Source organism: Saccopteryx bilineata, chromosome 11 (assembly GCF_036850765.1).
Source record: "Saccopteryx bilineata isolate mSacBil1 chromosome 11, mSacBil1_pri_phased_curated, whole genome shotgun sequence".
In the NCBI taxonomy this organism is placed as follows: domain Eukaryota; kingdom Metazoa; phylum Chordata; class Mammalia; order Chiroptera; family Emballonuridae; genus Saccopteryx; species Saccopteryx bilineata.
The window spans coordinates 20287237-20312614 of record NC_089500.1 but is presented as its reverse complement, the minus strand read 5'-3'; the positions used below and the strand labels follow the sequence as shown (position 1 = coordinate 20312614).

The window sequence follows — 25378 nt, the reverse complement described above, 5'->3', positions numbered from 1 at the left end:
CTGGACCTGGGGTGGTCTTGGGGACTCCAAACAAACACCTATTATTCTTTCCCATAGCAACTTCTTGACCTTCACAGAACTACCAAAATTAGTAAATAAACTGTGTATCTTTTTCACTAGACTGTAAGCTTCATGAGGTTAACCATACGCATTTGTTATCACTACATACCACACAAATAGCAGAATTAAATATAAGGGAAACAAATCTGTTATTAATGAAAGATGACATCTGTCAGATTCCTTCGTCGATTGTGGGATCCCTGAGACACACTCAGGATGAAATCAATGCAACAGCAGAACCAAGTAGCATATTTAATAGAAAGCACCCAGCTCCCCTCACCACTCATTTGTGCTCCCACTGGAAAGAAGAAACTTGTAACAAGACAGTCCAATCTGTCGCCCTCTGAGGCCACTGTCAGACTAACAGGAAAGTCACAGGCCTCTAAGCTTCTAAGGAACGCATGATGAGGAAAAGTCACTCCCAGTGCTCAAACCTTCTCCTTCTGCACTCTCCCTGTCACTATGGCTCTCCTTTCCCCCCACCCCACCCCAGCCCCTTTGTAAAGAATGAAATAAGTCATAATAACTACCATGGGCAGGCTGAGAGGTTCCACTTGTGGTGAACTCCAAAATGACACATTTCCCCAAAGCAAACTTGTCTCCATGACAACTAATTCCCTCACCTCCTGGGTATCACTCTGGGCAGGGGTCTGTCCTGGGCCACCCACACGCTGGTCCTGACTCAGACCCTCCCTACACCTCTCGCCTAGGGCCATGGGATTTCATGGGGTTTACTTGCCTTTACATTCTGGGGTCCATTCTGCTGGGTGCGCTGTCTGCACTCCATTATCTCACCCTATTGCTCTCACCAAAGGCTTATCACAGAGAAGTTAATCTGCCATTTCTAGTGTTTTCAGGTCCTGCAGAGGTCAGTGCCACGTGGTCTGAGAGAAAACCTACTAAGTCCTGAGGGTCCCCTCCTGGGTTTCTTTGGAAGGGCTCAAGCCAGAACGGCACCTGTGTCAGGGCAGCGGCCAGCGGGGACGCGGCACCCACACTTCCCCTGGCTGCGGGACCCTCTTCTGCTCCTCCTTTCTTCCCACAGTTACTGGGTGTTTATCGGCCCACCCACGAGGCACTGGAGCGCAGGCCCCTGCAGGGAAGAGTCTGTCTCATCCACCTCTGTGCGACGCCGGGTGTTTAGGGCAGTGCCTCACAAGGCAGGTGCTTAATAAATACTTGTTTACATGATCGATGCCTTGTTTCTTCCACCCATGGAGCGGACACAATATCTGCCATCTTTTTGTACGATCATGAGAAGAAAAATTCTGGAGATAATGGAAGTAACATTCTAAGATAGCAGATTCCCGTGTACCTTAAATCCTACCTTCCGTCCCATTTAAGTGTTTGCTTTTGGGGAGGTCCTGCAGACTGAGCAGACACTGAGAGCACTGGGCAGGAGTGGCATCAGAAGGAGGGGCTCTGGTGGGGACCAGCCTGCTCACGGCCCCGGCCCTGCGTCTCCAGCCCGTTACCTTGCTGGCCTTCAGGATGTTGATCTGCTCCTCGTACACCGTGTCTCTGTTTTTCTCCAGAAAACCGTCTGAGAGGTATTCCACCTGGGCCGCGGCGGGAACAGAGACAGCAGTTAGTGCCTCAGCCTGACCAGTGTCCCGAGTACTTCCATCTCATCCACACAGTGGTTCCTAAAAAGCAGTGTACACGGGAACCCTGCAGAGGCTCCCCTTTAAAATGCAAACCCAAGACGAGGTCGGGATCCACACAGAGGGGACTCATACAAGAGAAAAACACACTGTTTTTAAAAGGATTTTCCTTTTACTAGAAGACTTCCTTTGGGGGTGGGATGTAAATGCAGCCAGTCAGCCACACTCAGGACCTACTGAGCTGGAACCTGCATTTTCACAAGACCGCAGGTGACTCACGTGCACGTGGAATTTGAGAAGCACTGGGTAAGTGCGTGCAGAGCAGAAATCTACGTAGAAAAGTTCTAAGTGTGTACCCGCTCATGGGAGAGGAGGCCCCCACAGGAGAGCAGCGCTGCACTCCCCTCCCCTCCTCTCCCAGCTCCAGGGGGGCAGACCCCTGACAGCTGCAGCTGCTCTTCCCAGGAAGGAGACCCTCAGTGGGTACTTGCTAGGCATACACCCGGGAGCTACGACCACCTGCGGGGGCTCTGCCGTGTCCTGACTGGCTGGCGCACCACAGAGACGCTCTGCGGGGAGAGAGGGGGTCAGGAGGGGACTCTATCTAAGAGACTTCAGGCTGCCCCAGCCCCTCATAGCCCAGAACCCCGAGTCTACCGAGGGCGGGGCCCACAGAGCCCCAAAGCCACAGGCAGGAAGTCCACCTTATCAGCGAAGTGCACCACGATGAAGGCTGTGTTGGACATGCGGGGCTTCTGGAAGTGCTGGCTGCCGGAGTGCCGGTCATACAGCTTCTGAGCCCAGTTCTGGTCCGTTCCTTTAGGGACCTGCAGAACCACAAAACCAGGTGCTTTGTGAAGAGGAAAAAGGAAGCCAAGAGTTGAGGCATGGGGATGGAGTCCACCAGTAAGTAGGTTGACCTCATGATGCGCGTGGACATGGAAAACAAGATTCCACCATGGACGTGTGGAATCCTGCCGCAGGGTTCCAGCACGCCACGCGGGTTTTGCTCCCTGGTGTCCGCAGGTGCGTGTGGAGCCTGGAAGAACCGCTGGTTGGCAGACGCTGGAAGGGCTTAAAGAGGATGAAGGCGGAGGCCATGGTCATGGGGGCAGAGGGACAACTCATGGAGCAAATGTGAAGCAGTTTCCTCCCTCCAGAGGGGCCAGTAACCTCAGTGTCATGAACATGTCCCGGCCACCTCCAGTGCCACGCTCCTGCTCACTCAGGCCGACTCCTGTGGCCACAAAGCCCTCTCTCCCTCCCTCCGCCGACCTCAGTGGCACTGCCTGGCTCAGCTCCATCTGTCCTTTCCACGGAGCCTTTCCTGACCACCTGGGGTCTCGCTCTGGAACTCCTCCCCATCCAGACCTCACACACGTTCCACCGAATAGCGCTCATCGTTGATTTCTGCAACTGCAACCTGTAGGTTGTTGGGTTCAACAACTAGCCCACACTCATTCTTTCCTGCCCCTCAGAGAACTTCAGTTGGGTTCCAGCCACACATGGGGTACTAGGTACCCGGTGATGCAGCTACATGGTACTAATCTCTACCTCCTCCCAAATTTAGATTTAGATTTAGAGGTTCCACCACGTTAAGAACCTTCCCCTTTTGATGTCTTTAGAGATGGCTTCAAAAGTGAAGAAGCCATCTTGCTTTGCTGAAAGTATAACAGTTCCTGTACCCATCATTCCAGTTGTCAAGGGTGATGGGCACTCTTCCGATCGGAACGTGCCCCCGCCTCTGTCACCCTGGGACAGAGGCGCACACACTGCCCCTCGGGAACGGTCTACAGACCTGCCGTCACTGGTTTAGAGGAGGGTGACCCTTGCACTAGCCATTTATTTTTTTTATTTTTTAATAAATTTTTATTAATGGTAATGGGATGACATTAATAAATCAGGGTACATATATTCAAAGAAAACATGTCTAGGTTATTTTGTCATCAAATTATGTTGCAAACCCCTCGCCCAAAGTCAGATTGTCCTCCGTCACCCTCTATCTAGTTCTCTGTGCCCCTCCCCCTCCCCCTAACTCTCTCCCTCCCTCCCTCCCATGTCCTCCCTCCCCCCCCACCCTTGGTAACCACCACACTCTTGTCCATGTCTCTTAGTCTCATTTTTATGTTCCACCAATGTATGGAATCATGTAGTTCTTGTTTTTTTCTGATTTACTTATTTCACTCCTTATAATGTTATCAAGATCCCACCATTTTGCTGGAAATGATCTGATGTCATCATTTCTTATGGCTGAGTAGTATTCCATAGTGTATATGTGCCACATCTTCTTTATCCAGTCTTCTATTGAAGGGCTTTTTGGTTGTTTCCATGTCTTGGCCACTGTGAACAGTGCTGCAATGAACATGGGGCTACATGTGTCTTCACGTATCAATGTTTCTGAGGTTTTGGGGTATATACCCAGTAGAGGGATTGCTGGGTCATAAGGTAGTTATATTTGCAGTTTTTTGAGGAACCACCATACTTTCCTCCATAATGGTTGTACTACTTTACAGTCCCACCAACAGTGAATGAGGGTTCCTTTTTCTCCACAGCCTCTCCAACATTTGCTATTACCCGTCTTGTTGATAATAGCTAATCTAACAGGAGTGAGGTGGTATCTCATTGTAGTTTTGATTTGCATTTCTCTAATAACTAATGAAGCTGAGCATCTTTTCATATATCTGTTGGCCATTTGTATCTCTTCCTGGGAGAAGTGTCTGTTCATGTCCTCTTCCCATTTTTTTATTGGATTGTTTGTTTGTTTGTTGTTGAGTTTTATGAGTTCTTTGTAAATTTTGGATATTAGTCCCTTATCTGAGCTGTCGTTTGAAAATATCAGTTCCCATATAGTTGGCTGTCTATTTTGATATCAGTTTCTCTTCCTGAACAAAAACTTTTAATTCTGATGTAGTCCCATTCATTTATCTTTGCCTTCACTTCTCTTGCCATTGGAGTCAAGTTCATAAAATGTTCTTTAAAACCCAGGTCCATGATTTTAGTACCTATGTCTTCTTCTATGTACTTTATTGTTTCAGGTCTTATATTTAGGTCTTTGATCCATTTTGAATTAATTTTAGTACACGGGGACAGGCTGTAGTCGAGTTTCATTCTTTTGCATGTGGCTTTCCAGTTTTCCCAACACCATTTGTTGAAGAGGCTTTCTTTTCTCCATTGTGTGTTGTTGGCCCCTTTATCAAAGATTATTTGACCATATATATGTGGTTTTATTTCTGGGCTTTCTATTCTGTTCCATTGGTCTGAGTGTCTATTTTTTTGCCAATACCATGCTGTTTTGATTATCGTGGCCCTATAATATAGTTTAAAGTCAGGTATTGTAATGCCCCCAGCTTCATTCTTTTTCCTTAGGATTGTTTTGGCTATTCGGGGTTTTTTATAGTTCCATATAAATCTGATGATTTTTTGTTCCATTTCTTTAAAAAATCTCATAGGGATTTTGATGGGAATTGCATTAAATTTGTATATTGCTTTGGGTAATATGGCCATTTTGATTATATTTATTCTTCCTATCCAAGAACAAGGAATATTTTTCCATCTCATTGTATCTTTTTCGATTTCCCTTAACAATGCTTTGTAATTTTCATTATATAGGTCCTTTACGTTCTTTGTTTATTCCTAGATATTTTATTTTTTTTGTTGCAATCGTGAAGGGGATTATTTTTTTGAGTTCGTTTTCTAATATTTCATTGTTGGCATATAGAAAGGCTATGGACTTTTGTATGTTAATTTTGTATCCTGCGACCTTACTGTATTGGTTTATTGTTTCTAATAATCTTTTTGTGGAGTCCTTCGGGTTTTCGATGTATAGGATCATATCATCAGCAAAAAGTGATAGCTTTACTTCTTCTTTTCCGATATGGATGCCTTTTATTTCTTTGTCTTGTCTGATTGCTCTGGCCAGAACTTCTAGCACCACGTTGAATAAGAGTGGAGAGAGTGGACAACCCTGTCTTGTTCCTGATTTAAGGTAGAAAGTCCTCAGTTTTATGCCGTTTAATAGGATGTTGGCTGATGGTTTATCATATATGGCCTTTATCATGTTGAGATATTTTCCTTCTATACCCATTTTGTTGAGAGTCTTAAACATAAAATTGTGTTGTATTTTATCAAAAGCCTTTTCTGCATCTATTGATAAGATCATGTGGTTTTTGTTCTTTGTTTTGTTGATATGGTGTATTACGTTAACCGTTTTGCGTATGTTGAACCATCCTTGAGATTCTGGGATGAATCCCACTTGATCATGATGTATTATTTTTTTAATATGTTGTTATATTCGGTTTGCCAGTATTTTGTTTAGTATTTTAGCATCTGTATTCATTAGAGATATTGGTCTGTAGTTTTCTTTCTTTGTGCCATCCTTGCCAGGTTTTGGTATGAGGGTTATGTTGGCCTCATAAAATGTGTTTGGAAGTATTGCTTCTTCTTCAATTTTTTGGAAGACTTTGAGTAGAATAGGAACCAAGTCTTCTTTGAATGTTTGATAGAATTCACTAGTATAACCGTCTGGGCCTGGACTTTTATTTTTGGGGAGATTTTTAATAGTTTTTTCTATTTCCTCCCTGCTGATTGGTCTGTTTAGGCTTTCTGCTTCTTCATGACTCAGTCTAGGAAGGTTGTATTGTTCTAGGAATTTATCCATTTCTTCTAGATTGTTGTATTTGGTGGCATATAATTTTTCATAGTATTCTACAATAATTCTTTGTATATCTATGATGTCTGTGGTGATCTCTCCTCTTTCATTTTGGATTTTATTTATTTGAGTCCTGTGTCTTTTTTCCTTGGTGAGTCTTGCCAAGGGTTTGTCAATTTTGTTGATCTTTTCAAAGAACCAGCTCCTTGTTTTATTGATTTTTTCTATAGTTTTTCTGTTCTCTATTTCATTTATTTCTGCTCTGATTTTTATTATCTCCTTTCTTCGGCTGGTTTTGGGTTGTCTTTGTTCTTCTTTTTCTAGTTCCTTAAGGTGTGAAGTTAAGTGGTTTACTTCGGCTCTCTCTTGTTTGAACATATAGGCCTGAAGTGATATGAACTTTCCTCTTATTACTGCTTTTGCTGCATCCCAGAGATTCTGATATGTCGTATTTTCATTTTCATTTGTCTGTATATATCTTTTGATTTCTGCGCTTATTTCTTCTTTGACCCATTCATTTTTTAGAAGTATGTTGTTTAGTTTCCACATTTTTGTGGGTTTTTCCCCCTCTTTTTTGCAGTTGAATTCTAGTTTCAAGGCTTTATGATCAGAAAATATGCTTGGTACAATTTCAATTTTTCTAAATTTGCTGATATTGTCTTTGTGGCCCAACATATGGTCAATTCTTGAGAATGTTCCATGTACACTAGAGAAAAATGTATACTCTGTCGCTTTGGGATGAAGTGTCCTGTAGATGTCTATCATATCCAGGTGTTCTAGTATTTCGTTTAAGGCTACTATATCTTTATTGATTCTCTGTTTGGATGACCGATCTAGAGCCGTCAGCGGTGTATTGAGGTCTCCAAGTATGATTGTATTTTTGTTAGTTTTTGTTTTAAGGTCAATAAGTAGCTGTCTTATATATTTTGGTGCTCCTTGGTTTGGTGCCTATATATTAAGGATTGTTATGTCTTCTTGATTCAACTTCCCCTTAATCATTATGAAATGACCATTTTTGTCTCTGAGTACTTTTTCTGTCTTGTAGTCAGCATTATTAGATATGAGTATTGCTACGCCTGCTTTTTTTTGGGTGTTGTTTGCTTGGAGTATTGTTTTCCAGCCTTTCACTTTGAATTTGTTTTTATCCTTGTTGCTTAGATGTGTTTCTTGTAGGCAGCATATAGTTGGATTTTCTTTTTTAATCCATTCTGCTACTCTGTGTCTTTTTATTGGTAAGTTTAATCCATTTACATTTAGTGTAATTATTGACACTTGTGGGTTCCCTACTGCCATTTTATAAATTGCTTTCTGTTAGTTTTGTATCTAGTTTGATTCTTCTCTTTTGTTTTTCTATCATTTGTTTTTGTTTGTTTGTGTTCCATACTTCTTTCCTCTGTTGCTACCTTTTTTAAGTCAAGTGTTTTTGTGGTGGTTTTTTTAAGGGTGGTTACCATTAAGTAATGAAAAGGGTACCTACCATATTCATTGTAGTACCCTATCTTATAAGTATTTCTGCACTTCATCATCCTTTGCTACTGTTAATCTCCATCCTCTCCCCCCTTTTTTTCCTTTGTTGTCACAGTTTAAGTTTGGTTTTATTGTGTTCTTGGTGGAGCTGTTACTTGTGGTGTTGTTTTCTTTTGTTCTTTGAATCTGGTTGGAAAACCCCCCTTAGTATTTCCTGGAGTGGGGGCTTTCTGTTGATAAATTCTCTCATCTTTTCTGTATTTGTGAATGTTTTTATATCTCCTTCATACTTGAAGGATAGCTTTGATGGGTATAGTATTCTTGGCTGAAAGTTCCTCTCTTTCAGGGATTTAAATATTGGGGTCCACTCTCTTCTAGCTTGTAGAGTTTCTGCTGAGAAGTCTGATGATAATCTAATAGGCCTTCCTTTATATGTTGTACTCTTCTTTTCCCTGGCTGCCTTGAGAATTTTTTCTTTGTCATTGGTTTGTGTCATCTTTATTATGATGTGCCTTGGAGTGGGTTTGTTGGGGTTAAGAAAACTTGGTGTTCTGTTTGCTTCTTGAATTTGAGGCTTTAGTTCCTTCCACAGGCTTGGGAAGTTCTCGTCTATTATTTGTTTGAGTATATTCTCCATTCCATTTTCTTTCTCTTCTCCCTCTGATATACCTATTATTCTTATGTTATTCTTTCTGATGGAGTCAGACAATTCCTGTAGGGCTTTCTCGTTTTTTATTATTTTTGAGTCTCTTTCTTCTTCTCTCTGTTGTGCCTCAAGTTGTTTGTCTTCTACTTCACTAATCCTATCTTTAATCTGGGCTGTTCTGTTAGCTAAGCTTGTTACCTCGTTTTTCAGCTCGTGAATTGAGTTTTTCATTTCTGTTTGATTTGTTTTTATAGTTTCGATTTCCTTGGTAATATATTCTTTGTGTTCATTGAGTTGTTTTCTGATCTCCCTATATTGCCTTTCTGTGTTTTCTTGTATATCTCTGAGTATTTTTAAGATTTCTATTTTAAATTCTCTGTCATTTAGCTCCAAGGCTTCCAATATGTTAAGTCTTTTCTCCATAGATTTTTCCACATCTATTTGTGTTACCTCTCTTTCTTTTGTATCCATAATATTCGATTTCCTCTTTCTTATCGGCATCTGAGGGTGGTCTTATTGATAGCACTAATTAGAATTAATAAAGGGTAAAAAGAAAAAAAAAAAAGTTAAAACACCCCACAAAAAAAAACAGTAATAATTTATTATTTCCCCCTTTTTTTCTCTCTTCTCTTTCCCTCCTCTCCCCTCCTCAGGGAAATATCGTGCCTATAATGGAGGGCCTGATTTGGGGTGAAGAGTTCAAGGGGCAAAAAAAAAGGGAGTAGGGACCTACTAAATGCAAAAAAAAAAAAAAAAAGGAAGAAAATCTTAGACAAGCATAAGATGATTTGCTTGTAAGTGATGGTCAACTAAGAGATATAATGAGAGGGATAAGAGGGAACCAGAAAAAGGGACCAAAAAAGAATAATAAAGAAGAAAAAATAAAAATAATAAGTAAAAATCTGTTGTATTAAGTGGAGCGAAGACTAAATACAATGGAGACCTTGGGTTGGGAGGACCCAAATGCCACAAAAATAAACAAACAAGAAAAAAAAATAAAAACAAAAGCAAAAAAGAGAAATAAAGCCAAAAAAAAAAAAAGCCTTGAGTCCCAAATTAACTAATTTGTTCGTGATTGAGGATTATATGGGAGGAAAGTAAAATGAGAAAAGAAAAAACGAATAGAAAGGAAAAAATAAGAAAAAGAGAAAAATGAAGGAAGAAATAAAATAGGAAGAGAAAAAAACAAAATAAAGCAAGACAAAAAAAAAAACAACAAAAGAGGAGAGAGTGAGAGTTAAGTGTTTTGGAGTATAACCTTAAAGGAGGGTGAGGATGAAGAAGAAAAATAAAATGCAACACTCATGGGTAGTGTAGTTCAAGAAAGGGGAAGCATAAGATGGGCAGAGAATAGAAGGACCGAGGTGGAGGAAATAAAGGCAAAAAGATAGAAGAAACAAACAACAACAACAACAAAAAAAATTAGTGGATCAAGTTGTAAAGTCTGTGGGTTTTTCTTGATTTTGAGAGGTTAACTTCTTCCTTTTTCTTTTCTCTCCCTCTTCCTGGTTGGTGACTCTGTACCCCAGGCTCTGCCCCTGTGTCACTCTTAGGTAGGGATTTGCAGTTGATGGGATTCTATGGCAATGTCATATAATTGGCTTTAGTCTTGCTGGTAGTCAAGGCTTGTTGGCGTTTGCAGGGTCCAACGATGAGAGAGTTTGCTTTCCTGGATTCTCTCTCCTAGTCCCCCCTTTCTGAATTAGCAGTCTGGTGATCCAGCTATAAGGCTGCAACTGCTTCTGCCTGGGGAGTAAGAGGCTCAAAGAGCTGGGAAATCCCCACTCTATCCCCACTCAATGCAAGGCTTTGGGAAAGGCTCTGACAGTCAGGGCCTCCAGTGTAATCAGGCGGGGGTGGGAGTCAATTGTTGTCAAGGTGACTGTTCAGCTCCTATCATTTAGTTGGACCTCTCAACCCAGGCTTTCCACGCTTTGTAGCCTGTTTTTGCAGGGAAGAAGAGGCACTAGTCTCTGCTTACGACTAGTGTAGTATAGACCTTATTATCTGCCAAGTCCTTCTTGTTAGCGTTTATCCCTGAATATGGAGGCTCTATCAATCAGAAGTTGCCCCCGCCCCTTTAGCGAGAGGCACTAAAAAATATCACGCCTCTTGTCTTGGATCGCTGAACTGAGAGAGATCTTATCAATTAGAACCGAGGGTGCGCAGATTTTATGGGTTAAGCTAATTTCAGTGATTGGGTCGCAGCTGTGCTTCCGAAGGTATTTTAGGCTGCCTGCGCGCGCCCCTCCCCCAACGCTTGATTGTTAGCTTGAATGGCTGGGTGAGGTGCCCCGCCCACGGAGAGAATCTCCCAAGCCTCTCCCGCTCGCGGACCGCACCAGGCGCAGGATAATGGAGCCCCCTGGGTGTGCGGGCCAGCAGGGCGCCCTGGGCGCGTGGAATGCCCAAGGCACGCGCACAAATGGGGCGCTCCGGGCACCGGTGGCCGGCAACCCCCACTCGCAGTGTGCGGGCCGCTGGGAACGTCAGCGGTGCTCAACCGGACCGGGCGCGCAAGCGGCTGCTCGCGGCGGCTCGCGGGGGGCTCCTGGCGGCCGCTCGCGGCGGCGGCTCGCGGGGGCTTGCGGCGGCTCGCGGTGGCGGCTCGCGTCAGCCGCTCGCGGCGGCTCACGGCTCCCAAGTATATGGGCTGACTCACCACAGGCGCACTTCCTTGCGGTTTGAAAGAACGTCCCTGTGGTAGATTCCTCCACACCCTCGTCTCTCAGATTCAAGTGATAACAGTCCTTTCGCTATCAGTTTGTGTGGAACTCCGGAATGCTCCGAGGATAAATTTTTCTGTTTCTAGTTGATAAATTTGTTGTGATTTAGGGGAGAGCTGTCGGACGCGCTGCTCACGGCGCCATTTCCGTGACGTCACTCCCGCACTAGCCATTTAAAAAGAGCTTTGCTTAGTAAATTAGTAAAGTTTGTGCCATAAGGAAAATGCTTACACAGTTGAGAACAGACTTCTCAACTACTTTGTAAGCAAATCAGATTTTTCTCGATGCTCTGTCTGGTATAACTAGTATTGAATATCCCAGTGCTAAGTGCTGTAGAAAGTTCAAGAAAAAAAAGCTTTTTCTTGAAAGAGGCTATTAATTGTATCAGGCAGACAATATAAAATATATCTAATTCAGCATTTTTACACATGCCGTTTTATTTTTGCCTCCAAGCATGCCGTATTTAGAAACAGCAGGTACGGGGAAGGCAGGGGTCAGCATGGCAGGGCTGTCGGGGCAGGGACAGAGGACAGGAACACTAGGGACCCAGGGCTGGCGGGACTGGGGTGGGCAGAACAGAAAGGGCAGGGCTGGGATGAGAAGCCCCACCTAAGCTAACACCTATATTTGCTGGTATCAGAACCATCTTGTTTTGACAATGAAACTGGACTTCTGTCAAAAGACTCTACAATCCTACACAGTTACTAATTTAGACTGGCATCAATCAGCGAGCAGGGTCAAGTGCACACATTCCAGGTGAAGGCCAGTCTCTCTTCTCACTCCCCAGCCTCGACTGAAAATAAGGGCCAGCGCAAATTCACAATTAAGATTCTCACAGCGAATGCTCACAGTGGTTATGATTTTCCAGGCGATTTCCTATATATTTCAGGTGTCACTACTCACTTCATCCTCACTATAATCCTAGGAGCTAGGCACTATGTTCATACATGTCTTATAGGCAAGGACGCTGAGACAGAGAGGGCAGGGCCTTACCCGAGGACCCGCAGCTGGGCAGTAGCAGAGCTGGGGTTCACACAGGGACAGGCTGGCTCTGCCACATGCACCTTCCCCATCACGCCCTCCTGAGTGACAGCAGAGATCTAAAGGCCGCCACAGCAGCAGGGAGAGGGGGAAGGCACTAATCTCCGAAGCTCCTTCCACAGTAGATTTAGAACGGGCACTGGAGAAAGCAAGCCAGTCTTGTATTCTGATAAAAATCTAGACTGTGGCCCTCAGTAGCTCTGGAATATGCAGCGAATAGAATCCTTTTCAAAAGAATGTATAACCGACTGTTTCTTTACCATTGAAACAGAAATTGTGAGACAGGTTTTAAATGTTTAGAATGCAATGAATATACTCTTCCTGAATTGTTAGGGTCTTTTGAAGTAGAGCTGTTTTCATGTTTAATTTGTATTTGTAAGGAAAAAAAATACTGAAATAGGCTTCTGCCCAGACAACTCCCTGGGAGCTGCTCTACCCGACAGTGACAGCGTGCTGGGGAACGCAGGGGCCCTCCCCTCAGAGGCCCTCCCCTTGGCCGGCGCCTTCCAGAGCCCCTCTCCCACTCATCGAGCCTACTGCCACCTCCCCTGCTCAGTCTCTCTCCAGCTTGGCTTTCATAGTCACCAGAGAGAGCTGTTGGAGAATGAGTCTCATCTGACCACACCTGTCCCGTGTCACACCCTTCGGAGCCCCCGCCTGCTTGACTAGCAGGGGATCCAGGCTTTCCTCAGACTGGCCCTGCTAAGGAGGAAACAAGGAGATGGAATAGAGAACCCCAGCGGCTGCGTGTGGCCCGGGAGCCCCTGTGTTGGCCTCACCTGCCCTCCGTTCTGTTTAGCTGTGGTCCGTGCCTCTCCAGCCTGCTCCGGGACCCTGGGGCCTGCCTGCAGCCACCCCTCAGGCCACGCTCCTCAGGGGCCCATCCTGTCCCTCCTCCCTTGCTGGCCAGCAGGACGGTCCCTTCCTTCTCTCCTGAGGACTTTCCCTCAAGACCAGACATACAGTAGACTCATAACACATTCTGGGGGCCTGAGTAATTGCAGTGGTAGTGGTTTGAGTTGGACACAGTTTTACAAATCCGACCCAAACAGAAGGTTCTACAGAGCATAAGGCAGAGATCACCCACCTGGCTGGATTTTACTTCCCATCAGCATGCAGCAGGAGGACTGAGAGCAGGGGGCTGCAGGGATTCCCCCTGCAGTGGGAACCCCCACAGCTGCCAAGTTACTTTCCTGGCTGCTGAATGTGGTTTGCACCTTGGGCCTTGCTGTGACTGCCGCCCACTTTCCCGCCACCTGCCAGGAGCTCCCCACCACTCCTGCGACCACCTGCTCCCAGCCCCTCACCTCTCTGGACTTCCTCTCAGTGGCCCGTGGCCCACTCCTTGAAGAGTGGTCTGAGGTCTCCGCACCTGTGCTTTTGGACCAGTGCTCCCATCGCTCTGCCGTGACATTCCTGGGACACGGTCCCTTGGGTAGGGGAACCTCTCAGATCCTCAAACCACAAGCCAAGACAAACCCACAGTGGCCCCCTCTGCCTGCTAACGGCAGGGCGAGAACATCAAGAGTCAACCAGGCAGCTGTTCCACTCACAGAATCGAGCATCCTGAAACTCTTCGCTGGCTTCATGAGAGGTGCGTGTGCCCGGGAGAGGAGGGCCCATGTCCCCAAGGGTTAGGGTTCACGTCCCAGTCAGCTCTGCATCACAGAACCAGGGAGACCAACACAGGAAGAACCACCTGCCTCACGCACTCCTCGGAACACCTGGCCCTTCCGGCCGGGGGAGGGCAGGGAAGCCGGAGCCCTCCTGGAGCGAGGGCCTGGGGGCAGCGACACTGCAGGACACAGGACTGTAGAGACCGAATCCCAAGAGACTGGGGGAGGGGGAGCGTGTTCCTGCCACTCAAGGGAAGGGAGGGACGTTGGCAGTGGACACTGAACCAAGAGAATGAGTGAGTGGTGACAGCAGGAGAGGACCCTGGAGGGGGTGTGCTGTGACTTCAGTCACTGAGCCAGTGCCACTCGATGCAGGGACAACTGTCCTAACAGCTTTACTGCGACGTCGCCGGAGAAGCATACCGAGGCCCACTGCCTCCACACTGAGGAGCTACCCTGCCTTGACCTCACTCAGGACAAAGCCCGTGGCTCTGAAGAAACTCTGAAAACCGTCAGGAGATAAAAACGTGCAAACCGTGGGCTTCAGTATATTCTCACTCTGTCTTCTACTGTCCTACTCACCTTCCCCTTCCCTTTCCTTTTCATAGGCAGTGAAACTCAGGGAGGCCTCTAGAAGGGGAACACCTGTCCTCCCAAGCCATGGAGCCATGCTCCGCCCTCTGCCGGCAGATGTGGGAGACCGAGGAGAACGTACCTGCCTCCTTCCCCTCCCACACAAGAAGCGTGTGGTTTCTACACCTTCTGACTAATGTTTCCATCACTGGACAGGTTGGTATATATTCACTTCCTTATCACCAACCACTAAAGTGGGAGAAATTTGGAAGCTCATCAGATCCAACCCCACTAGGTCATAGGGCAGGAAACCAGAGGCCAAAGTATCACCTGGATTCCCTGCCCCGTCCCCAAGGCTGCCTGGTGCTCCCACACTGGCAATCTAGGACGCTTCCTGTCCCACCTGGTAGAATCCACAAAAGGCTGGATGGGGGAAATGATGGCCCTCCCCAGCCCCCAAGCCATGCAGCTCCGTCCCCCACAAGCCACTGGGCACAGCAGGGCCATCCGGGTGCCTGACCCCACTCCCTGGGGAACCTGTTTGCATGCTGAGGTCCTTCTCTCAGAACCCAGGCTATCTGGGCATCGAATCCATACCACCATCCTATCATGCCAATCAAACCACTGAGTCTTTGCCAAAAGAGAGAGCACAGTGACAGCAATGCTTGCTAGTCAGGTTACCTTCTAGCACCTTCTGGTAAGCAGAATGGACCCCAGGGCTTCCCTCAGCACACGAAAGGCAGGCTAATTCCAGATGAAATTCCAGCTCTGAGGCCTCAGGTGCTGCCCTGCACCCCTCAGCTGTCCTCCGTCCCACCTCACGCCTAGAACTGACGTAGTCAATGACAGCATCACCAGCTTTACCTTACACTCCTCATCCAACAGGTCTAGGATGCCCAGCTTAGCTTCTATGAGGTCGATACAGGGTTGGTTGTCATAAAAGTCAATCAAGGTCCAAGGGATCTGCTCCTTCATGTATTCCTCCTGCTCCAGTTTGAAGACATGCTGGGTGAGAAGTGAAGAGCCAAGGTCAGTGAGCTGCCTGTGCATGTTAACATCCATCTCCTCCGAGCTGCGACCACGTGGGTCTGAGTCCTGGAGGCTGGTGCACGCCCTCCAGAAAAGCTTCGGGCCCCGAGTCACAGTCACAATGGCAGAAAGCTTAGTTAGGTGATGCTCACTCCCATGTGAACCCCTCCCTAAGGGGTTCTCATCATCGCCTGTGACGCCATACCCCAACTCATCCCAAGAAGCCTCTGTCTGCTTGCAATTGCTTAAGTTCCCCGAAGCCCCGGCTCAGAGGAGCGGGAGTCAAAGCCAAGAAGAGGCTCCCTCACCCTCATAACCCAGCTCCCCACTCAGATCTCGTCTTGAGCAGCAGGGCATACCTTCCGAAGGCCGGGCACCACCGGGAAACCAGTGCAAGGTCAGGGCAGAGCCCGAGCCCACTGGCCCCGGATGGAAGAGAAGAGGCCCGGGCCGTCACTCTCGGGAAGACAGAGGTCCCCCCCACCCTGAAACCCAGGTCCAGAAGCCAAACCTACCGAGTTGAACTGCTGCTGAAGCTTCTCGTTGGCATAGTTGATACAAAACTGCTCAAAGCTGTTTACCTCAAACGTCTCAAACCTGCAGAATGGAAAGAGGGAGGACATAGGACGTTTCTCATTACTGAAGGGATCACAGGGACTTCGGAAAGACTGCCCTCACCCTCTGTCTACTCCCGTCAGCTCCACCCTGCACTCGGCACAGAAGTCCCGTTCGCTGCTCTTGTGCCTGGAGACCGCTGTGGCATGTACAGTACCCTGACAGTGTCCTGTTATAGTAGGAGAGCGAGAACGCACACCTATTTCCATAATCAGGAAAAGCAGATATGAGAGAAAGTCGCTCATGATCCTGTCACTCAACCTGACCACCGGGTACATTTCGGTAGGTTTCTTTTCACTGATTTTGACCTTTTTGAGCAAGTTAGAATTCTATGTAAAATTGGGCCTGTTTTTATCATTTAACTCTCCATGGCAAACATCTCCTCATGCCATTGTTCCTCAGGAGCATCCATTTTAATATCTGCCTCATCCACCATTGTGCGGACTGAACTGAGGACATCACAGGGCGCCAGGTGAGGGGACATATGGGCCTGAAGTTTAGCTGGTGCTCCCCCTGCCCCCCACCACAAGCCTGGGAGTGGTTGTTCCACCCAGAGGTCGTGGGTTGGCAGTGCTCCCCACACCCCTACAGTGAGTCACAAGGTAACCATCTCCTACTGCAGGACCTTTGGGTTCTTCCTCCAGAGCTCAGGTGCTGAAGGTGCATCTTTAGCTTCATGATTCTCTCCATAGCATGTTGTCCTCAGAGAAGCACCGCGCCCAAGTATGGCTTCTTAAGCGGTAAAAGCAAAAGAACTGCCAGAAAGGGGGCGCAGGCTTATGCCATCACCCCCAGCCCCGGTCTCTGCCTCCTGATGTACAAGCACATCTTGTTATCCTCGTGCTGGCTAAGGGTGTGTTTTATTGTTTAAATTCGTGTTTATCGAGTTAGAGTTTACATACAAGATGCTGCAAATTCACAGGTGAACTCCGATGAGTTTCTGACAAACGTTACACAGAGTGTGTCTAGCACCACAACTCAAGACACAACATTTCATCTCTCCAGAAAGTTCCCTCGTGCTCCTTCTCGCCCGCACTGGGAGTATTCAGGGGTCCCAGCTCTCTGGTCCACAGGGTAGACTAACTTTTAAAAGTTTTTGTTGATTTAGTACATAAATAATGTTTCTGTTTGAATTTTCATCTCTGATCATTAATGACATTCAACATTATTCTGTAGGTGGGTGCCAGTCATGTGTACTTTGAGTTGTCTGTGATCATGGCTGAAGTCTTTGCTGGGTTTTAATTTTAAAAAATGGATGTGTTTGAATGATTCATACTTTATCAGCCCTGTCACTTACCGATTGACTGACATGTTTGTAAACGGCTGGACCGCTGCGGGGTTGGGGGTGGAGAGGAAGTGGAGGCCGCAGAGAGGGGGTTTGGCCAGCAGCTGAGACAGCACTGCAAAGCCGGGCAGGGGTCCTGTCTGCAGGCTGTGAACGCTGCCCTAAGGGGTTTGCATTTTACTGGGGCAATGGGAGAATTTGAAGGATTTTTATGTTAAAAAATGACCATCAGATTTGCATCTCAGAAACTGACAAGAGGGTGGAGAAAACCGTGATTTGGGGGAAGGTGTACAAGATTGAAGGCAGTTATGACTGGAGCAATAATCCAGGCAAGGTCCAATCAGGGCCTAACTAACACTGGCAGTGGGCAAGTGATGGAAAGTTTCTAAAGACATTAAGGGAGGTGAAAATGAGAGGACTTCCAATGGCGCATACAGGTGAGATTCACCTCCACAACCAAACGGGTGTGGCACAGCTCGGCAAGCAGGGAGCACGGTATCAGCATCTGCAGCTGTAGCTACAAAGGAGCGGGGCCCTCGTGCATGCTGGGTAATGTCAGCAGGCTGAGGCAGTGGGAAGGGGAAGACATCTAGGAGGAAGAGGGGCCCTTTCCTCATGCACACAGCAGGCTGAACGAACCGGCAGCGGCCCTGCTGATGAACGCCTGGAGTGTGACGCCCACGTGTTTCATGGGTTCTCACCCATTTTGTGCCCACAACAACCAAGAGCGAGGGTGTGTCACTGATCCCACCCTTTGATGGAATTAGGTACAGGGAGATTAAATGACCTGCCCCAAATCAGAGAGTCAGTAGGCAGAAGACCCGGCATTTGAACCCAGAGATTCTGATTTCTGAGACCACATTCTTAATTTAGAGAAGAGCAAATGTTTCATTAAGAAAAGAAAGGAGTGATGACTTGGGAGGGCTGTGAACAAGAAGGCTAACTTTCCGGAAGAAGGGTACCTTCTCCATGAGCACATGGAGAGCAGTGACCCCCACGAGGGACCTGGGCCGGGGGCACAGGCTGCAGCCTTCCCCATAACCTCAATGCTCACCTTTCTCCTTCTTCAGTACGGACAACGGCACTTCCTCATCTCACATAAAATGGTGCCAGCCCTTCCATACAGAACGGACTCCATAACGACCACTCCCAAATAAAAACGTTGGTGCTGCCCCAGGGAGGGGCTGGATTCGATGGTGGTGGAGAGAAATATTTCATGTAGAGGGACCAGCAAAAATAAATGCATCCGACACGCAACGGGCTGGGTCAGTGCCCAGGAACACAACAGGCTTCCCTCCTCCTTGGTGCCCACCACCCCACTGAAGAAGAACACATGGAGACACAGGAATGCAGTTTGGGATCAAAGGAGTTAACTGCTTGCCAACGCCACATTAAAGAACAGCCCACATAGAAGAAGTAGATCAAGGTTAATAAAACAAGATCAAAGACACAAAAGCCGAGCTGGGGCTGTACCCCGGAGCGAGCAGGAGGGAAGCCGGGGTCTGCCAGGTGGTACCCTGGTGTGCAGCCAGCTCAGCCCAGACAGGGTCCTCCAGACCCAGGTACGTCTCTTACAACCTCACCTCCTCCCTGCCCCCACCCCACTGCACGCCAAGAGAGTGCAGCCAATCCCCAGGGAAAATTTAATTAATAAAACCCAGAAGGAAGATAAAAGAGCCACCCTAGCAATTGGCCAGATAATAGCAATTGTGTGTACTTGCAGGGTTTCTACTGAGCTCCACAGATAAAGGATTTAAATATCTCCCACTTACCATTTTTAAAAGGTTTACATTGATAGCACTACACAAAGAATATTCTCATTAATTTGAGAGGGCCTGAAATTAGCTCATAATTTCCCTATTTCTAAGATATTATCTGGAAAAAATTCCTCCTCCATCTAGGATAATTACTGTAAGGCTGAAGGACCAGAGATGAATGAGGGCTTTGGGTAGCGTGGAGAATGTCTAAGACACCTGACCTCAGAAAACCACAGACAGGAAAATAGGACTTCTCCTCTACAATAGAATTATATTGGAAGCCATTCATTCCTTCAAGAGAGATGACTTTTTCAAATAAACACAATGAATCAGTTCATCAACATTAACACGTCACAAAGAAATGTATCCACTATAGGGAACTGGATGTCCCCTGTACCATCTCCTCCAACACTATTTAGGCCAAATCCTTGGATGGAAGGAAGATTAGAGCCAGGACTTGATGCTGAGACCGGAGATCTGTATTGGTGGTGGTACAATTCTCACCCCTACTTCAATTTCCTCCTCTATTCAAACAGTAGCAGACAAATAATCTCCTCATTCTACCCCCATTTCTGGGTGTGGTAAGGGTCACACATGCTTCTTAAAATAAGGCAGTGTGTGTGGGCAGGTGAAACTGCAATGAAAAGCAGGAGGCCAGTCACTCTGAGTTAATTACTACCGTCCACAAAGCTCTCACCTCAGAGCAGAGAGGCAAAGAGAGGCTTTGAAGTTTGGGAAGGTGTCCTTCCTCCGGAGCACGGGTCAAAGGGATAGGACTCGCTCAGCTCCGCCTCATCTTCCTCTTTTTACCAAGGTCACCCTCGACTATTCTACCACGAAAAGACAAATATTGCATGATTCCACATATATGAACTATTGATTCCGGTTACATGAAGTACCTAAAGTAGCAAACTCACAGAAACAGCGGTTCAGGGGCCGGTGGGAGGGAAGACCCCTGGAGAGCTGTTGCACAACACGTGGATATACTCAACCCTGCTGAACCATGTGTACACTTGAAGACGGTTATGATGGTAAATTTTATGGTTTTTTTTTTAACCACAATTTAAAAAATTATGTTAAGAATACATCATTAAAAAGCACTGAGGAGAGCTGGATGCTAATTTTAAAGTTAGGAAATACCACAAGAGACACAGAAAGTAACATGAAGGCCGAGAGGAATCTGAAATCCCAGCAAATCCCATTTCCTGCTTTCGGGGGGGGGGGCTTAAACTTCCCTAACCGCCCTCTGTAGCCCCCCTCACCGGTCCTCAGGGTTAGGCATGCATCTATAGCCCGGCCTTGCTCCAAAAGTCTCCTAGGCCAGCTGTCCTCATCAAGAACACGCTGGTCATAGCCAAAGCCCTCTGCTACCTTGGCATGTGGAAGGCTCAAGTCAAAGACAAATAAATGTGTACTTTTCCCCCCTAAATTGAAGTCATTTATTTTTTGTTGCCTCGAGGAGTGGAGAGCAATAAAGGATTATGGCTGCAATTAATCAAGCCTGCAGAGGCAAGCGCTGGTTAAAGCAACATGAAAAGGAAACTCAAGCCAAAAGCTGCGCGGCTCTCTCCTGTTCATTTCCAGGTCCTGCCCAGTGAGAACTACCCTGAGGCAGCCTCAGCGATCCTTGGCTGAGGAAGGGACTTTGGCTTGGGTGTTAAACTGCTCTGGGTGGTGCTTGCTTTGCACTTTTATGGAGTTGGAGCAGGAGAACAAGGTGTAGGGAAGCCACCCTCCTACTGCGCCACTGGGTGTCTGGAAACCAGTGTTCGGGACAGCCTCACGGAAGGGTCTTGACCAAGGGACTGACCCAAGGCGCGGTGGAGGCAGCTGCGGCCCAGGCAATTTATTTAGGTGTTGGAGCGTCTTCTACTGTCTGAACGCACGACCGATGAGAACAGCACAGTGAGCGAGGTCAATGGCTCGTGCACTGTTTGCTTACATATATGTAGAAGTGAGTGTGTATTCACTCTGGCTGCTGACGAGATAGCAACATGTTACACATTTACAGGGAAATCCAGAGTGGCTCATCTACACTGCAAAACTCCTTCAGCTGTCTCTAGAATGAGCTTGACTGGGGAGCCAATAACACTACAGGCAGGGCTACGGTTCATCTGGGGACAGTTACCACAGTGGAAGTAGTTAGCACGTCCTTATGAGGGAGGGGATAGTATTCCACTCTTTATTTGCTAGCTCTGCACATCTCTAACCTAAGGAGAGGGAGAGAAAACTATTATTTTCCTCTTAATGAATGGGGTTTAATGTGTTCAGGAACCCTCAAATTCTCTCCAGCTTCCCTATGCCACTCTTCTGCTCATAGGATACAGGGAGGAGTCAGAAGATCAAAGACATCAGGTCATCTCTGTGTGCACCTAGTGTCCCAGTAGTAGGGCTGAGGAACAATGAGTGAGATAATGGATAGATGGTCCTCTCCCTCTCCAATGGGTAGAAAACTCAAAAATAAAAAATAATGCTGGAGTTTTCTGATGCCATGGAGAACTACAGTCCCCTTAGAGAGAATCACTTCCCATAGTTACATCATAAATAAACCCAAAAGACAGGAACTAGTTTGAAATGGGAGAAAGGTGGTTAGAGAGAGCAAAAGAGGTGGAGTGTCTTGTGTGACGCCCACTTCTGGATCACTGAGGGATGATCACATTAGAAAAAAAAAGATTCGGTGGGTTTCTGGAAGGTGTCTGAAGTCCCAAGGAATGAAGGCAGAAAGGTGCCATGATTGGGGAAGAAGGAAGACAGTAAAAAGCTCAACACAAGTCATCCCAGATAGCCACCATTTTCTCCCAGATTAAGAAATGATGTCATTGACCTGATGGATGAGAAACGGTACCTTCCAGAGTCAAGTCCCCTGCTTTCCTGTGGTGCTGCGTTTAGTTTTAAACTAAGAGTTCACTATATCCCCTCTGACCAGAAAGGAGAGCCCAGGCAGTGTGGATGCAAACAGTGATTTCTCTGCAGACCAGAACTCTGAGGAGCATGCGTGCACCGTCCGGGAACGTCTGGGAGCGCTGCCTTGGCAACAAACGGCCCAGGGGTGCGGCCAGCTTGTTAACTGAGCCCACCTCGTGTCTAACTTGCTGCCTCGGACTTACCAGGCAGTTCTCTCTCTCCAGGAGGGCAACTCACTTTTTACATATGATTTCTTTGTGACTTGGTTTGAAAAACTAAATTATCTTCTGAGAAAGAACAAGGATTTTAAAAGGAGAAAATAGCATGGCATGTCTGGACAGTAGCCCAAAGCTCAGGAGAATTTCCAAGAGGGCTTGCAGGTGGCCCGGTGCTGCCTGGCCCAGTGACGGGGCCCTGCGCTCATGGGAATGCTGTCAGGTGTTCTCAGAGGAGCGAGCCTACAGCCACTCTGGGACGAGAGAGCCACACGGGTCAGGAGATGGCACCAGAAACGGGAGACAGAATCCCCAGGTCCCCAGCCATCCATAGACAAGACCACCTATCAAACCATAGACAAGCCCTCCCTACAATCTGTTTCTCCCCTTTGGGCTGTCCCTAGACCTTAGACAAAATTAACTCAGTTGTAACAATTAAATGACAAATATAAGCACCAGATCTCAATTTGCATGAGATGAGCCCAGACTCAGCAGCACTGGAAGCCCAGCTCACAGAGGCCCCTCAACAATGAGCAAAGCCTTTTCCTGGGCATCCCTGGGAAGGAGGAAGCTATCTATTCCAACTCAAGGCACTGCTGAGACGGTCTGCAACTAGAATAGAACTGACATGCTACATTTTACATATTGGTAGCACTGAAGTGAAAAGATTTTTACATGCTACTCATAGTAAGTCTGCATGTGAATCCTCCCAAATAGAAAGCTCAGTGAAAGGAGACTCTTGCCCAGGTAGATGAAGGTAACCGGGTCAGATGCTGCAGCCTGATTTTCTCTGGGCCTTACTTCAGAAGGTAACACTAAAGGTCAGTTTGGGGGTAAATCCAATTACCTGAGAAACTGCTCACAGCAGAGAAAACAATGCAGAATTAATCTCTGACAGTTGGGCAGTACGTTCCCAGGTGAGACAGTTCTATACTGTCCCGGAGCAACTGGACGCACTGAGCACAAAAGCACACACTCAAATGACCGGGTAGAGCAGTGGCTTGCCCACAGTCACACAGCTAAAAGCCTGAGACCCCCGGAAAGGATGCATCCTCCTGCTTCCCACACTGGGGTGACTTGGCCCTGTTTGCTCCCCATCACCTAGGAGGATTCCTTTCACACTTTGCCCATTCCTGTCTGGACTGTGTTCCTATTCCTAAAGTCACCTCCTCCCCCACCTCCTATGGGCTACTCTCGGCTTTAAAAAGATCCAGTTTGAACCTCAGCTCCCCCATAAAGCGGTCCCTGACTGCCCACAAGCGTGCCCTCTCCTGCCCTAAAACACGCCCAGCACCATGTCCAAACCCTCCCAGCGACCCTGCCACAATGTCTCCCGTTGCCTCTTGTATTACGTGGTTTGTGCATGTGACTTAACTCCTTAGCTTGTTTCTGGAGCCTCTGTGACGCCAGAAATCAAGTTTCCTCCTCTGCCATTACCTCCATAGGATGCAATGCGATTCCATTTGAAAGCCCATGACGAACAAGAGCAGCGGTGATGCTCCGTGGGCCAGCTGCACGGGGAAGGAGCCGCTTTTAGAGGAGAGTCTACTCAGCTACAGCCTCAACGTACGGCGCCCCAGCTCGTCACCCACTGAGCAGCGTGCCCACCAGAGCAGCGCTGCCCTTACACTGCACGTCTATGCATCCGAATTTCTATTTTAAGACAGAAGCCATGACTCCTATGATACAAGGACTTAATCTATTATCAGCTTACGGAGGGCAGGGCACCGATCATCAAAGGAGCACAAGGGAGGTTGCACCCAGTCATATCGTTTCAAACAATTCTACAAGGATCTGGAAAGAACCCCAAAGAGACTGTGGCTCGAAAACTTCATTTTGAGCTATGAAAACTAAAGCCCAGAGAGGGGCTGTGATCTGTATGGAGTCATTCTGTTAGCTGGCGACCAGAAGGACCCAAAACACCAGGCTCCTGCTGCCTAGTCCAGTAGGTCTTTCCTCTCCCTACAAAACAGGTTGTTACAGGTAACAACAGACCTTCCCATCAGCTTAGAACTCTGAAAGGAAGAACCCACAAACACAGATCTGTACAGTGCTGGGCAAGATTACCGTATTAAAATAATCACCCTGATTGGTGATCTGGTGAATGAAGTCAAGTGGTCAATTTAAATAAAAAGTAACTGAGATAGCAAAGCCTGAATTTAAGTTCACAGTAACTTGCACTCGGATGTTGGACAAGACATTTCCCTCCTGGGGCCTGTTTCCTGATTATAACAACAGATGCCCACAGTGTTTCTCAATGGGGGAGCAGCTGGTGCTTGGACAGGGTCCATTCTTCCTCGGGACTGTCCTTATTGTGGGACACCTAGCACCCCTGGCCTCAGGCCCCCAGGTGCCAGCAGTGACCCAGTCACTATGACAACCAAAAATGCCATCCCACGTTTCAGATTGCCCTGGTTGAGAACTGGGGGGAGGTGTCCCAGGCCCTTGCTGGTCCCAGATGCCAGCAGAAGGCCACGAATGGCCACCCCCCAGGGGGAGCAGAGGCAGGGGAGGGCACGGCCACTCACCCATAGATGTCCAGGACGCCAATGAAGGAGTGCTGCTTGAGCGCGGTGTGCAGGGCCTTGTTGACGTGCTCCACGATCCAGCCGAACAGCTGCGCATAGATGTGCTTGGCCAGCGCGTTGCGCGCGTTCACCACCTGCTGCAGGGACATGGTCTTGACATAGGTCTCCGAGGTGGTGACCAGCTTGCGATGGCACAGCCAGTGCTCCATCTGACTGAGCTCCACCCCCAGCAGCCGGCAGAAGTTGTTGAGGTGCTCGTCCTGGGGCTGGAAGAGACATGGGGATGGCTCAGGAGGGCGAGGAGGACAGCCCGCCCGCCAGCGTGGCCTCCTTCCTCCGGCCCAGGGCCAGTGAGCCACTCCCTCGCTAGCCGCTGCTCCAGGAGTCTTGCTGACACATGAGATGACAGGGCCCAAAGAGTGTTGTTCAAACGAATCATTATAGCTGCTACTGACCAGACTGTCAGGGCTTTAACAAACAAAAATCTACTTTTCCTGTCCCCTCTTCCATTGCCAGCTGGTTGCAGAGTAACTGGTAAGACAGGGCACCTTGATCGAAGGGAGCAGAATGAGAATTGATAGCTTAGGAACAGCTGAACCATTAAGAGTAAGGATCCAGGGGCAGCAGAAACACCGTGAGTGTAGTTCCCACCTGCAGAGAGAGT

General features: G+C 47.5%; 1 protein-coding gene across 2 annotated transcripts in view; it reads right to left on the bottom strand.

Annotated features, from left to right (window-relative positions):
* Window positions 1-25378, bottom strand: part of MYO5B (myosin VB) — a 319106-nt gene that overhangs the window by 96109 nt on the left and 197619 nt on the right. For both annotated transcript variants that reach the window (XM_066246550.1, XM_066246549.1), the window contains exons 10-14: window positions 24715-24980; window positions 15926-16007; window positions 15246-15386; window positions 2369-2491; window positions 1536-1619 (exon numbers count right to left, since the gene is read on the bottom strand). In XM_066246550.1, the coding sequence (XP_066102647.1) occupies window positions 1536-1619; window positions 2369-2491; window positions 15246-15386; window positions 15926-16007; window positions 24715-24980 (696 nt within the window). The remainder of the gene's footprint in view (window positions 1-1535; window positions 1620-2368; window positions 2492-15245; window positions 15387-15925; window positions 16008-24714; window positions 24981-25378) is intronic.